General features: G+C 33.1%; 2 protein-coding genes across 5 annotated transcripts in view; both read left to right on the forward strand.

Annotated features, from left to right (window-relative positions):
- The window catches only part of LOC122268172 (retinol dehydrogenase 13), a 6,198-nt gene extending 3,836 nt beyond the window's left edge, over positions 1-2,362 (forward strand). Inside the window, exons 7-9 of the mRNA XM_043038465.2 lie at positions 119-228; positions 771-860; positions 1,174-2,362. Coding sequence (XP_042894399.2) covers positions 119-228; positions 771-860; positions 1,174-1,290 — 317 coding nt within the window. The 3' untranslated portion in view covers positions 1,291-2,362. The remainder of the gene's footprint in view (positions 1-118; positions 229-770; positions 861-1,173) is intronic.
- A 3,179-nt stretch (positions 2,363-5,541) lies between these two features.
- Positions 5,542-14,664, forward strand: LOC122248772 (non-structural maintenance of chromosomes element 1 homolog). Of its 4 annotated transcripts, none has more exons than XM_043009042.2 (6): positions 5,542-5,678; positions 9,362-9,481; positions 11,427-11,577; positions 12,694-12,886; positions 13,467-13,592; positions 14,231-14,664. In XM_043009042.2, exons 2-6 carry the CDS (start codon positions 9,370-9,372, stop codon positions 14,399-14,401), a joined length of 753 nt encoding a protein of 250 aa, XP_042864976.1. In that variant the 5' UTR covers positions 5,542-5,678; positions 9,362-9,369; the 3' UTR covers positions 14,402-14,664. The 4 variants fall into 4 exon arrangements, with proteins under 4 accessions (XP_042864976.1, XP_086412500.1, XP_086412497.1 ...); XM_086556371.1 differs by lacking the exon at positions 5,542-5,678 and adding an exon at positions 8,196-8,218; XM_086556367.1 differs by lacking the exon at positions 5,542-5,678 and adding an exon at positions 8,242-8,262.
- The last annotated feature ends 336 nt before the right edge of the window (positions 14,665-15,000 follow it).

A 15,000-nucleotide genomic window follows, 5' to 3' on the forward strand; every position in this document is an offset into this window, starting at 1 on the left:
ACACACACACACACACACACACATACATATATATATATATATATATATATATATATATATATATATATATATATATATATATATTACATATACACACAAATGTATATCTTTCCCCCAGGCGTGACTGTGAACTCCTTCTGTCCGGGCATGGTGTCGTCTGCACCTTACCTCCGAGGCAATAATTTCCTGGCGCGTCTATACTCCGTCTTACTTCGATTCGTCACGAGGGTTTGTTTGGAGGCTTTTGGATATTAGGATTAGGGGAGAGGTAGAGGGAGTGGAGAGAGGGGTAGAGAGGAGAGGGAGAGGGAGAGGGAGAGGGAGAGGGAGAGGGAGAGGGAGAGGGAGAGGGAGAGGGAGAGGGAGAGGGAGAGAGAGAGAGAGAGAGAGAGAGAGAGAGAGAGAGAGGAGAGAGAGGAGAGAGAGAAGAGAGAGAGAGAGAGAGAGAGAGAGAGAGAGAGAGAGAGAGAGAGAGAGAGAGAGAGAGAGAGAGAGAGAGAGAGAGAGAGAGAGAGAGAGAGAGAGAGAGAGGAAGAGGAAGAGGTAGAGGAGAAGGGGAGGGGGAGGGGGAGGGGGAAAGGGAAAGGGGAAGGAAGAGGGGGGAAGGGAAAGGGGAAAGGGAAAGGGGAAGGGGAAAGAGAGGAGAGGGGGAGGGGAAGGTGCGAGGGGGAGGGGGAGAGGGAGAGGGGGAGGGGGAGAGGGGGAGAGGGAGAGGGATATAATAAATATATAGGAATATATACATTTCCACTTATGTTTTCCGTGTACAGAGTGATGAGGAAGCAGCAAAGACTATTGTGTATCTTGCTGGGTCTGACGAAGTAGCGAACGTGACTGGTGCATTCTTCGCCGACTGTGCTGTGAGTCCCAAATTTATTTTCTGCATATCAAGGGTGATCGATATGAAGACTAATAAATACCTCTATTAGTGGTCTTACTTGAACTATTATTAGGCCATTTCCTCGCTGTGTCTTATCAGGCATGAGCTAGAAATATTTTAGGAACCAGATACTGATAGTTATCTCAATCGAAAACATTCATATAAGAAAATAGTGACAATAGCATGGTAATTACAAAACAACATAATTAAGAAACAAGACTAATCAAGATCTTTATAGATAACAATTCCGTTGAAATTAATCTCTAATTTTGCTTTATCTTCTGACTATTCAGGAAAGGAAAATGACAGGTCTGGCGAGCGACATGGGTCTGGCGAGGAAGATTTGGGAAAAGAGCGAGGCGATGGTACGTCTTGTACCTGTTGATGACCCTTTGATGGCCGCTGCGTAACCTACTGGTGGTCGGAAGTTTTATTTTCTAATGGAAAGTATGAACCTCTTTGAATATTCCTGGAAAATTATTGCAGACTTCTGATTTGAATTCGAAAAGTCCAGTGCGAAGGGGTAGTTCTGACGTGTGAACCGTAGTAGAAGAGAAGGTGCGATATATTACTGTATGGAAGTGGTCTCAAAATGGTTCTTAACTCTTCGTGCAACTCATTCAGTTGGATTGTATTTTCACTGCGAATTTATTAATCTTTCTCACCTGTTATTTTTCCACTACTACCAATAACACTAGTACCTGGTATAGCAAATACACATAAAAGTAATACATCTATATAATACCAATGCTCCGAGTTTTAGTGTAATTTAGGTCATTGGCGATGTATATATCAAATTGCACACTTTATATTTTTTTTCTATCTAGGATTGCACAAGAGATAAGCTCCTCAATTGTAACCTAGAGATAAATCCCAAATTCTAATAAACTGATCCCTGGGCCATGACCTTCCAGCCCACAAATTTTCCATTAAAATAGAACATCTCCATTCAAGAAACAAAAAAGTTAGGTGTACTTTTACAGAACTGATTGTGTTTTATATACTCCTGATCTCTTTCTTTTATATTATGTGCATATAGATGGTAGTGCCTCTTAAATATTTTAAAATTCTTTGCGGTCTTGAAATCACTTTTCCCATTCTATTTTTTTTCTCAATAATAATTTCTCAAGCTGTTATGAAATCACCCCCCTTTTCTGATGATTCTGTCATTTTAGAAGCCTGTCTATGGTGTATTTATTTTATAGTTCTGCTGTATTCCCTAGTATAATACTTCGTACCATCACGATCTTAAGTTAGGCCTGCAAATTCGCAGCAGTGAATGCGTAAATTGAATTAGCATGTTTGAACCAATGAATGCTATTGTGCTTTAACAGTGGATATTGATTACGTTTTTCAGCATAAGAAATATTTCAACTCCATCTTTTATTCAAGATCTATGAGCACTATAAGCTTGATCTCATTAAAGGATGTGTTCACCCTTGTAGGTGTATGATAACAGAATGAATCTATGATTATCCTCCACTGTATGTATCATTACCTATTAACCTAATTATAATTTAACCCGTAGGCTGCCAAGCGCCGCTTTCCTGACCTGTCGATTCGCTTTGACAATATTTCTCGCTTGTTTCAAGAAATTCTTTATCTTAACTGTGATGGTGATGATGATAATGACGCCGATGATGAAGATGATGATGATAATTATCGTGAGGCTGATGACGATGATAATGATACTAATAATAATGATAATGATAATGTTAATGATAATGGTGAGAGCGATTAAAATTATATGATAACAATGATAGTAATGATCTAAATAATAATAGTAATAATACTGATGATACCAATAATAATGATAATGATAATAGTAATTATCGATAGTGTACAAAATAGTATTGATATGTATTATCATCATTATCATTATCGTTGTTATCATCAGTACTATCACTATTAGCATTAATATGATACGAAAACCATATTGATGATAACAATAATTATGATAATAATAGTGATAGCAATGATAATGATAATCATAATGATAGTGATAAAAGCAACAGCAGGGATAATGATTATGATGATTATGATAATGGCGATGATTATGAGATGATGATGATAATGATAATGATGATAATGGTAACCGTTATAGTAATGATAATAACAATTTGAATAATGACAATGACAAAGATAATAATAATTAGGATAATAATGATAGCAATGATGATGATAGTAATAGTAATAGCAACAATAATGATAATGACAATAATAATAACAATGAAAACTATTGTAATAATGATGATTATATAATTCTAATGATTTTATTATGATTATATTAACGATGATAATAATATCAACAACTGTAACTTATCATGGAAATAATGATGATGACGATGATGAGGATAAAGAAAGGAATAATGATAATGATATCGATAATGATGACATGATAAAGATATTAATAGTAACAAAGAAAATAGTAAGAGCGATACTAATAATCATGACGAGGATGAAAAAGATTATGATGATAAAGATAATAATATTATGATAAAAATGACAATGATACCAATAATTTTAACGATAGCACTACGAATGATTATATAAACGAGAAAAAAAATCGACGAACTTCTGAAGAACACGGAGCACTTGAGCGGAAGTCTTGCACGCAACTGACTGAGCTGTCGAAGCTCGAGTGAAATGAAGTTGTGCGAGTGAGGGATTCATTGATCACATATTGATTATACACATGCATGTACAGACGTAATATTCATGATGAGGAGGAAGGTGAGGATGAGGATGAGAATGAGGATGAGGATGAGGATGAGGATGAGGATAAGGATGAGGATGAGGATGAGGATAATTATGAAAATATTGAGGATAATAATGATAAAGATAATAGTAATAAAAACAACAATAATAATCAATAATGATAATGATAACGATAACAACAACAACAGCGAATATAACAATGATGGTGATGCTAATATCACTGATACTGCAACTACTGCTACTAGCAATGAAGAAAATAGTACTAGTAGTGACTGTAATGAAGTTGATGAAGAAGACGTTGAGCGTTGATATGAATTAAAATGATAACAATAATGATAATTCTAATGATAATAGTAATCACAATAACAACAGTATCAATAATGATAATGATATCATAATAATAATGATATAATATTGCTGATAATAATCAATAACAATAAAAAAAGATAATGAAAATATTAAGATAATAGTAATCACAATATCAATAGCATCAATAATGATAATGATTATCATAATGATAATGATATAATATTGCTGATAATAATCAATAACAATAAAAAGAGATAATGAAAATATTAATAACACTGATTACATTAATCAAGATGATAATAATGATAATGACAATGAAATAACAGTGGGGAAAGAGGTATCAGTAGAAGTACCAGTAATGATAACAATAAGAAAAAGAACCTAGGGGGAATGGCGATGATGATGACGAAATGATAGCGTGATAGGAATGATGATGATAATAATGAAGATAAAAACGCACGCGTGTGTGTGTAGTGATGATGATAATGATGAAGAAGGTGAAGGTGGTGAAAGTGGTGGTGAAGGTGGTGGTGAAGGAGGTGGAGGTGTTCGTGAAGGTGGTGGAGAAGGTGGTGGTGAAAGTGGTGGTGAAGGTGATGGAGAAGGTGGTGGAGAAGGTGTTGTAGAAGGTGGTGGTGAAAGTGGTAGTGAAGGTGGTGGTGAAGGTAGTGATGGTGGTAAGGATGGTGATGATGGTATTGAAAAAACAACAACAAATAAACAAAAAAACAATGCCGACGGTACAGATGATGACAATAGTAATGATAATAATAATAATGATAATAATGATAATAATAATAATATCATTGTCATGATATCAAGAATAGTGGGAAAAAATAAAATAAAAACAATAGAAACAAAAGTCTAAAATAATTTAAATAAGTTAAATAATAATAATGAAACTGACAAAAAGAAAACAATAACAACAATGATAATACCATTAACTGTTATGGTTGTATACACACACACACACACACACACAATATATACATATATACATATATATATATATTATATATATATAAATATATATATATATATTATATATATATATGTTGTGTATATATATATATATATATATATATATTATATATATATATATATATATATATATATATATATATATATATATATATGTATATATATATATATAATTATATATATATATATAGATAGATAGATTTATAGATAGATATATAGATAGATAGATATAGATATAGATAGATAGATAGATAGATAGATAGATAGTCAGATAGATAGATGTATATATATATATATATATATTATATATATATATATATATATTATATATATATATATATATATATAATAATATATATATACATATATATATATACATATATATATATATATATATATATATATATATATATATATATATATAATATATATATATATTACATATATATATGTATATATATATATATATATATATATATATATATATATATTCATATACATATATACGTACATATATACATAAATATATGCACATATATATATACATATATATATCTATATATACAAACTGATCAGTAATCGATATAACAAAACAGCAATTTATAGGAATATCTAAAAAATAAAAGAGAAGGGAAAACGAGCCGGGATATCCGCAATCTGTTTTAACATGAACACGCTAACAACGCAATCCCGCGTATTCCAGGCGATAAGGCAGAATATTTCAAAGGCTTGAAGTAAAATATAACTACAATTGCACCATACTGATTAATGCCCTGTGGAAGAGAAACAGGTAAATTGGTTATAATTGCATATTCTTTAGAAGGATTAAAGAGACAGATAATCAAGAAGGGAGATTATGCCATAAATTGGGTAAGGTTTATAATGGTTTTGGCCAACGATACATCTCCAGCTGTAATATTCTGTCGTTCTTTTCATTTTATCAATTCACATGGCTTTTTTTATTGTTATTCACCAATATATGATATAATTAACTGTTTGTTGTTTGAGTTGTGTTTTTTTTGGCATAGGATAATGGTACATTGTACTTTGCATTATCTGATTTTACTTTTTTTCTTAGTATATAAGTATATTACTTCTTAGTATAATTGGTTGTTGTTAGGGTAATTCTACAGGGAAGATTGGTATTTTTTAATGTATAAGACTGAGGCTTTCAAAGTAAACAACCCATAGCATTAATAACTTTATGAAATCTCAGACACTTCATCTGTAACATTTTTATTGAACAAAAATATAGAAACCAAAAGGTATATGTCACCCATAATGATAGATTTGGTCATTTATGAACTGCATTGTATTTTGATGTATTGTCCACTTATAGTAGTGTTCATAATTGAGGCTGTATAGTGTCCAACATCCTCTACACATATTGATACTCTGGCAAAGACAGAGTATTGATAGGTGTAGAGATTATAGACCTAGCCAACAATTGTTTGCTTAATCCATTGGAAATGAGTCATCCATTTTCTTGTTTTGATCACATGATGGCACACCAGACAGATTTTATTTCAGAGGGAGGAACCATCACATGATTTACCCAAGGCTTTCTTGCCCTCTTTAATTCATTCATTAAAATTCTAAATTATTTTTGATGTTGAAACTACATTATAAGGCTTAAATTTGCCATCTGATAGTTTGTCTCAATGTTTAGATAAATTATATATCAGATTATGATTATATGATTATATATCAGCTCATTATGTTCTTTAGACTCACTATAACAGAAGCATTAGTGTTATGAAAGGTCAAAAAGCATTTTTTAAAAATTCTTTACATTTTTAAACTAGTAAGAATGAAATAATCATTCCTAATGGAAGAAACATGAAGAAATGAAGAAGGGGAATGTGAACTGTGCTTATAGCTGTGAGTGTCACAACAAACAAGTCATAGTGGCACAAAATTACCTAACTGTTGTTTAGTAATATAGGTATACATATTTGATATTCATACATACATCTTACAGTTTTTTACCATTATTTGGTATGTAATAGTTTTTGTCAGTATTTCGTATTTTATTTATTTCTTTGTAGTATTTTAGAATATATCTAAAACAAGTTCTCAGATAATCAGATTTGCATATCTTAACCCATTGTGTATGGGTGTTATGACATAAATGATGCGGGAGCTTTAGGCGTCATGATGTACATGACGTTTAGGGATTTTGAGTCACTATGTTATTTTATTGTGCTATGAGTAATGAGTGAGTGATGATGATAACTGCAGTCATAATTACTATAATTGCCATATTAACCCATTGCGTACGGGTGTCATGACATACATGACGTAGGAGCTTTGGCCTGACGACGGGCGTCATGACTTACACGACGTTCGGGGATTTTGGATCACTGTGCTATTTTATTTTGCTATGAAAAAGGAATGAGTGATGATGGCTACTGCAGTCCTAATTACTATAATTACCGTAATATCGTGCAAGCTTAACGTCCAAAACCTAGGTGGCACCACTTTTTCCTAGCACCAGCAGGTGAGAGAGCCTTGAATGGCACCCATCCACGGTCTCTAGCAAGCACTGTCTCTATAGAGCGATGGCACACACGAAGTTGATGAGCCCTTACTCTAAAGTACCGCCGATGAAGGATGTGCAGGCAGAACGAGAAGAGGAAGGTGACTCAATCCATACCCAGTGTCTAAAATGTGCTCCTGTGCCAATATGGATGCCTTTCAATGTGGCACTCACAGTCATAAGCACAGGTTTCATTCCTCTTCCCTACCTCTTGTTGTTATCTTTATTGTAGGTGGTTATATGTTTCATATTCGTTCATGACAGTACAAAAATAAGAAAAAATAAAGTTGCCTTTAGTCCTCCCATAAAACAGAAATACTTCTATCACATTGAGTATAAAAAAAGATAATGAGCTAATATGGATAATATACTACAATTTTAGTCAACTGCAGCACTGATAGAGCCTGTCATATGGCACATATAAGTCTCTAAACTCAATAAAACACACAAAAAAATAAAACACAAAAACCGCTCTAGTTTTACAATGAATGACTGAAAGAGACTGGGATGCTTCAAATTATATTGCTTCAAGCGGTCTCTCTCTAAAATAAAACCTATCCTGGAGGCTGGGCAAGCAAATTTATCTCCGTCTGCAATGGGTTAAGCAAAATAGGTTTCACCTAACATCCAAAGCATAGATGGCACCACTTTCTTCTAGCACCAGCGGGAGAGAGAGCCTTGAATGGTACCTATTCACTATCTTTATAGAGTGATACCACATAGCAAGTTGCCGACCTCTTGTTCTAAAGTACTGCAGATGAAGGATGTGCAGGCAGAATGAGAAGAGGAAGGTGACTCAAACCATGCCCAATGTCTATAATGTGCCCCTGTGCCAGTAGGGATACCTTTTACTGTAGCACTCACAGTCATAAGCACGTGTTTCCTTCCTCTTCCCTACCTCTTCATGTTATCTTCATTGTGGACTTTATATGTTTTGAATTCATTAACCCACTCACGACGGGGGCATTCTAGCCTTGAATGTCACAAAGCCGGGGCTTTCGAACGCTTAGGCCTAAATCAATTAAATGGCTGGCACAATACTGTGCCGCCTGGCCACTGGGCTTTTGAATGAGCGGTACAGTACTGTACCACCCGTCCAGAGAGGGTTAATGACAGTACATAAATATGAAAAACTAAAGTTGATTTTTGTTCTCCCATAAAACAGCAATACTTTTATCACACTGAGTATAAAGAAAATAATGAGCTGATATGGACCCTAAACTAAAATTTTAGTAAATTGCAGCATTGATAGAGCTTGTTATATGACAGATATATGTCTCTGAATACAGTAAAACACACAAAAATTGAAACGCAAAAATGGCTGTAGCATTACAATGAGTGACTAAAAGAGAGTGGGAAAAGTCATGGTATGGTGCGTGAAGCTGCCTCACTCTGAAATAAAACCTATTCTGGAGACTGGGCAAGTAAATCATCTGCAATGGGTTAAGCCTGGGTTGAGATGAGTTAAGAGCCAATTATATAGCACTGCATATGTCATTGCATGTGTCATAATAACATTTGGAATAGTTTTAAGATATTGGTTGAATAACAAGAAAAATATACTAAGGAATAATTTATTGAAAGAAGCTGAAAGTAACCTAAATTAAAATTTAGTATTTTCCAAAAGATCTGTTGATGTGTATGGCATACTTTTTTTCTTTTTCTTTTTTTTCTAATGGAGAATAGCTAATATGCAAATCCCTATTTCCTTATTTTACAACCTTTCTTACCATTCTTCTAGATTAGCAGTCAAATTCCTGTAACCACTAGCTTGGATCACATTATACTTGTGTATTGTTCTTGATTTTGTCTAGATTATTAGTTGCAGGATTTTTTTTTACTTGTTCTGTTAAGGATTTTTTTGTTTTTTTTTAAATTCTCACTTGTATTATAACACTCAGTGTCATATTTGATCATTATTTTCATCTTTGCAGGCTAGACAATGGTATACACAAATGCTCATCGACTGTTCTTACAAATTTTGTCATCAAGACGATTCCTTCTAGGACAAGAAGTTAAAAGCATCCATGAAAAATGTTGTGCAAAATTCAATGGTTAGTGTATGTACCTTCTGTTTGTAGAACTATAAACTGAAAGACAATTAATATGTATCATATATCAATTTTTTTTTGCATACAACATATTTTTCTTTAATGAAACTGTCACAAAACCAATCCTATACACTGGTCAAAATGTTTTGGCTGCCATAGTCATACTATATCCTCCAAAGAAAGGATCAGGAATTGATATAGTCAAACAAAACTTTTGCCTTATTTTGCTTATTTGTATGACTACAGAATAACGTTCCTCAACTCATTGCAGACAGGGATAGGTTGCTTTACTGGTCACCAAGAAGGGCACTAGTGCCCTTTGCATGGCTAGTGAGCTAGTGAGCTTTACCAAGCATATAGCATTTTTTCCTGCTCTATTTCATTCACTTATTTTAATGCTAGAGCTGTATTTGTGTTAGTCATTTTATTGTTTTTATGTTTTACAATGTTATAAGACCTTCAAGGCTTTCTTTCCTGCAGCTGCTAAGAGAAAGTGGTGCCATCATTTGGGATTTTAGACTTGCAATTACCATCATAGATCACTAAATAGAGTTGTTACTCATAGTGTAATAGAGAAACACAGCATCCCACTCTTCCCCAATGTGAAATATGCCATGACAACTAATGGCACCCATGTCTTGCCACAAGTCCTCAGGCCAAAAACATTTTTGGCATGTACATGTTACTACTCCTGCGCAGTGAGTTTAGGGGAATTCATCCTAAACTTAAACTTGACATTATACTGATAATATTAAACTTCAGAGACATAAAGAGCCCAGTGAAAATATAGGATTTACAAGTTTTTAGATTTATACTAAGTTTACACACAAAATTATATGTATACCCAATGAGAATTGAATAATAATGAGAGTGGATACAGTAAAATGATTACTGTGTGAACTTCCATGCATCACTGTTCACTTATCAATAACTTTGCTGCAATATATACTATGTTCATGTTTGAACCACCTCTGATAAATCTTCTAATTTATTGTACTCTTTGTACTGTGAAATATGCCATTGAATGAAAAAAAATTGTATAAGAAATAAATACTTAAAACTGATTAGTTTTTCTACAAATATAGCAATGAAATTTCTAGGTGCATTTTATGTAGATGTAGATCTTCTACGTAAAAAGTAGAGTACTTGTAGTTTATGAAATGTTGAGGAGAAATATAATGGGCTTAAACATCATTTGGTTAGCTAATGGTTTTGAATGGAAAATGTTTTATGAGGAAAGGTTTTCATTTATTCACTCACATAGAGAGTGAAAATGAATGTCATCATTTATATTGAAATCATTGTTGTGTTTATCCATTTTCTTATTGTTTATAGGAAAAAAAGTCTGCTAGTGAGGCTCTTTTTAAAGAAACTGGCATATAAATCAATGTAAAAATTAAAATATGGGTGGATGTAAGTTGGAAGAGGGGCTGTATCACCTGCTCTCATCTGAAGTCTTACAAGGACTGAAAGATGTTTCTTTAATTTGCTTTTGAGTATTAAAGATTGAATTGTTAAAGTATTCATGGAGGAAACGTTAGGACAAATATCATAATGATAAAAATGACAATTATAAGTGATGAAAAGAGTTATAAATGAAAGAAACATTTTTGAGTATGCATTTTTATCATGTAAGTGAATGTAGTTTATGTATACTCTACCTTAGGAAGTGCAAAGATTTAGTTACATGTCATGAATATGTTAAGGTATATGCTTGTATTTATTTGGCTGTTTCATAAAACATGACTTCTGTGGAGCATTTATGTTAGAGTGAAGAATTCATAATGTTTTAAAGGTTTTAATGGGAATTATTTGAAAGACAATAGGTATAGTTTCATAATTAAATGATAGTCATTATTTAAAGACAAGATTTTAAATTTGGAGTTAATCAATATGCAGTATTACATACAGAAGATACTTATCCACATAATTGCTTATTGCTCAACAGTCAGTGCTGACAATCTTCTGGAGTTTGTGAAGGAGATCAATGCGGAGCTGGAACAAATTCACTTGGTAATTCGGAAGTCTATTCAAGAGGATCATGCATCTGACTCTCAATGTTTTGTCTTGGTCAATCTTTTTGACAATGATGCTACAAGGTTTGTGGCTACTATTACAGTTATATTCACATTGATGCAAGATAAGTTAACCCTACCGGGACGTGTCATATCTAAAGATGTGCAGCCATGGGTGGGCAACTTAAGATGTTCTTGTTTTCTATTTTTTCTAGACTTAGGTATGATATATGACTGTGTGTATGATATGATAATATTACTGCGATACTAACTAGCATTTGGTGTGATGCCCTAGTTACACAACTGAATGAATAGAATAAATTATTTGTAGTGTCAACAAAAATAAAATTACACCACAAAAGTGATCCTACCCCATGAAACAGGCTTGCCCCGGAAGGGTTAGATATGGTCAGTTTTTTTCATCTTTTGCAATCAGTCATTTATCGTCTTTGCATTATTAATGATAGAAAAATGTATTTTTCTCATTTATTTTTATTACCACATACTTTATGATTTTTTTTTATTATTTATCTATTGATTAATTATGTTTTTTATTTTTCTCATTGATTACAATGAAAATAGCTTGTATTCATGTTCTTTGTTTCATTCAATTCCCTTGTTGATATATCCAAATATCATTTATCTTAGTGTTTCATTTTAGCATATGAATTGAAGAAAATGTAGAAATGACAGTGACAATAACCCTAAATGTATTTCATATTGAAATCCACACATGCAATTAAAGCGTGTAGATATCTTTTATATTGATAGTATTGATTTTGGAAAATTGAACTCTCTGATATGTCCAGTTTGTTTTTAACAGAAGGAATGAATAAGTAAATTCCAATTTCATTGTGTGATCATTATGTTTTTCATGTATATTTTACATGTATAGTATTTTCATATACTGCATTTTTACTTGTTAGGCAATTTTGATATAATGATGGATCAAATCACCATCCAGGTTAAGCATACAGTATCTCACACACACACACACACACACACACACACACACACACACACACACACACACACACACACACACACACACACACACACACACACACACACACACACACACACACACACACACACAAAAAAAAAAAATATGATTTTAATTTAGCAACTTATAAAAAGGAATAGAAAAAAATGACAGATGACTTGTGATGTTTCATAACTAGTTTTAACTGTGTACTTCAGAATGAACTCAACCTATACACCACCAGAGTTGGCCTTATTTCGAAAAATTATAGAAGCAATCGTACAGTCAGAAGAAGGCACCATACCCATCACGGAGGCCATCAACATGGCCTTCAATTTAGAGCAAAGACTGAAGATCGGAGAAAGTGAAGCACTTGTAGAACGCCTTGTGCAGGATGGATGGCTTTTACAGGTATTTTTTTACCTCTACCAATGGTTTGAGTATCCAATGTTAGGAGTATCAAATTCAGTACTTCTTATTCTTGTTGTTATAATATGTAGTATTCAGATGCATGGTAATTTTTTTAATGGTATAAGAAAGTACTGTGAAGGAAAGAGAAAGAATATCTGTGAGATATGTGTGTATGTAATGGATGAGAGAGTGGGAGAGGAAGAGGGAGAAGGGAGGGGAGGAAAGAAATAAGGTATGAGGGAGAGAGGAGAGGAGAGGAGAGGATAGAGAGGAGAAAGGGAGAGAGGAAGAGAGGAAGAAAAGAAGAGAAGATGAGAGGGAGAGAGGGGGAGAGGAAGAGTGTGAGAGTGTGAGAGAGAGAGACACAGACAGACAGACAGACAGACAGACAGACAGACAGACAGACAGACAGACAGAGAAGAGAGAGAGACTAAGAGGCAGAAGCAGAAAGAGGGAGGGGGAGGGAAGTGGGAGAGTTAAAATTCATAGCATTTCATTTATTTTCCTCCACGTGGATTTTCTTGTCTATTCATTAAATGTCCAAAAGACATATAAGTAACAAAAAGTACTTCTTTTTAAGCATGCTGATGAAGAGAAGATTCTATCTCTGAGTGCTCTCTCAACGGCAGAACTACAGAGTTATCTGGAAGAGCAGTTTGAAGACTTTATCTACAAGTGTTTTTTTTGCAAGCTGATATCCTTGAAGGTATGAAATTATAGTCTTTTTTTGTAAAGTATATACTCATGTGTATACATGATTATGGATACATGGAATGTGTAAATAGTTAATGAACGTATCATGGCTTTATGAGAAGCATTATTTTTTTTGTCTCTAATCTTTGTAAGTCATTTGTAAACAATAACCTTCCAATATGGAATAAGGATGATTTTTTTAGAACTTCCCTAAAAAATTAAAAAACAAATAAGTTATCTTTTCTTATTGTAGTTCAAACCAAGGCACCTAGAATATTTCCATGAACTTAACTGAACCTTCATGTCACTTTCACCAGTGTTATATAAGAGTGTTAATGACATCAAAGGTATATCAGCAAAACATGAAATACCATATTTGATACACTGGAGACAAAGGTAAACACCTCAGTAACATGGTGACTGTCTGTCTGTTTGTGTCTCTGTCTTTGTCTCTCACACTCTCTCTCCATCTCTCTCTCCCCTCCCTGCATCTCTGTTTCTTTTGTTCAAAGAGGCACAGTTTATACAAAAATATAACCTATTTTAACAACTGATAAGAATAATCAAGTGTACTCTTTGAATCATGGTGATAATTGATGCTGTGGCAGTTTGGCATGCTGAATGACCAATATTGCTTATTTTCTTACACAGGGATACAGTTGTACACAATGTGAGGTGAAAGTTCATCGGCAGTGTGGCGGTAAGTTTTGGGTTCGAAATGGCACTCAGAGTCCTTTTTGTCCAGATCCAAAGTGTGCTTCGTCTTGGTCCCACCTAGAGATAGATCTTCCTAGAAAACGCAGCAAGAATCAGGAGGACTAGAACTTTTATATTTGTGTGTGTTCAGTACTGTGTTATAAAATGATATGTTATATTTCAATTTTACTGTGTTTTTCATTTTTACTTTAACCATTCTTGAAATTTAAAAGATTATATATATGATAGTGTAACTTTACTAGTTTATTTACTTTTATTTTATCTGCACCTGACTTTTTTATGGATGGAAAAGACATGTTGAATACAGTTTCATTAGACCTCAGTAATATTGATAGAAATGTAATATTATTAAAAGAAAGAATCTAAAATTCCATGTTTTCTTGACCCATTAGTAATATATTTTCTCATCAATTTTTAGGGTCTAGTTTTTGCAGAAATATTTTCCTTGATGAGTGAAAGTTTCTGAAGTTTAAGCAGATGAGCATATAAATAGGAATTATTAAAATCTACAGATATAGAAATACTTGATCTGTTGATGAAGGGGAAATACACCATCCAGTATTTTCATGTAAAAGTCTTCATTTCTATAATTATTATTGTCATTATGAATGTCATAATAATAATGATAATTATAATTGTAGTAATGATAATAACAGTAACTTAAATCTAAATTTTCCCCCTGAAAATTCAAGGTATGGGGTAAA

This window comes from Penaeus japonicus, unplaced genomic scaffold (assembly GCF_977035675.1).
Source record: "Penaeus japonicus unplaced genomic scaffold, GWHDUDI00000001_assembly GWHDUDI00000003, whole genome shotgun sequence".
NCBI lineage: Eukaryota > Metazoa > Arthropoda > Malacostraca > Decapoda > Penaeidae > Penaeus > Penaeus japonicus.

Excerpts from the sequence above, each read along its gene's own strand:
- LOC122248772 (XM_043009042.2), top strand. The coding sequence starts at position 9,370 with ATGGTATACACAAATGCTCATCGACTGTTCTTACAAATTTTGTCATCA. Across the intron at positions 9,482-11,426 it reads ATGTTGTGCAAAATTCAATG|TCAGTGCTGACAATCTTCTG; the intron begins GTTAGTGTATGT and ends ATTGCTCAACAG. Across the intron at positions 12,887-13,466 it reads AGGATGGATGGCTTTTACAG|CATGCTGATGAAGAGAAGAT; the intron begins GTATTTTTTTAC and ends CTTCTTTTTAAG.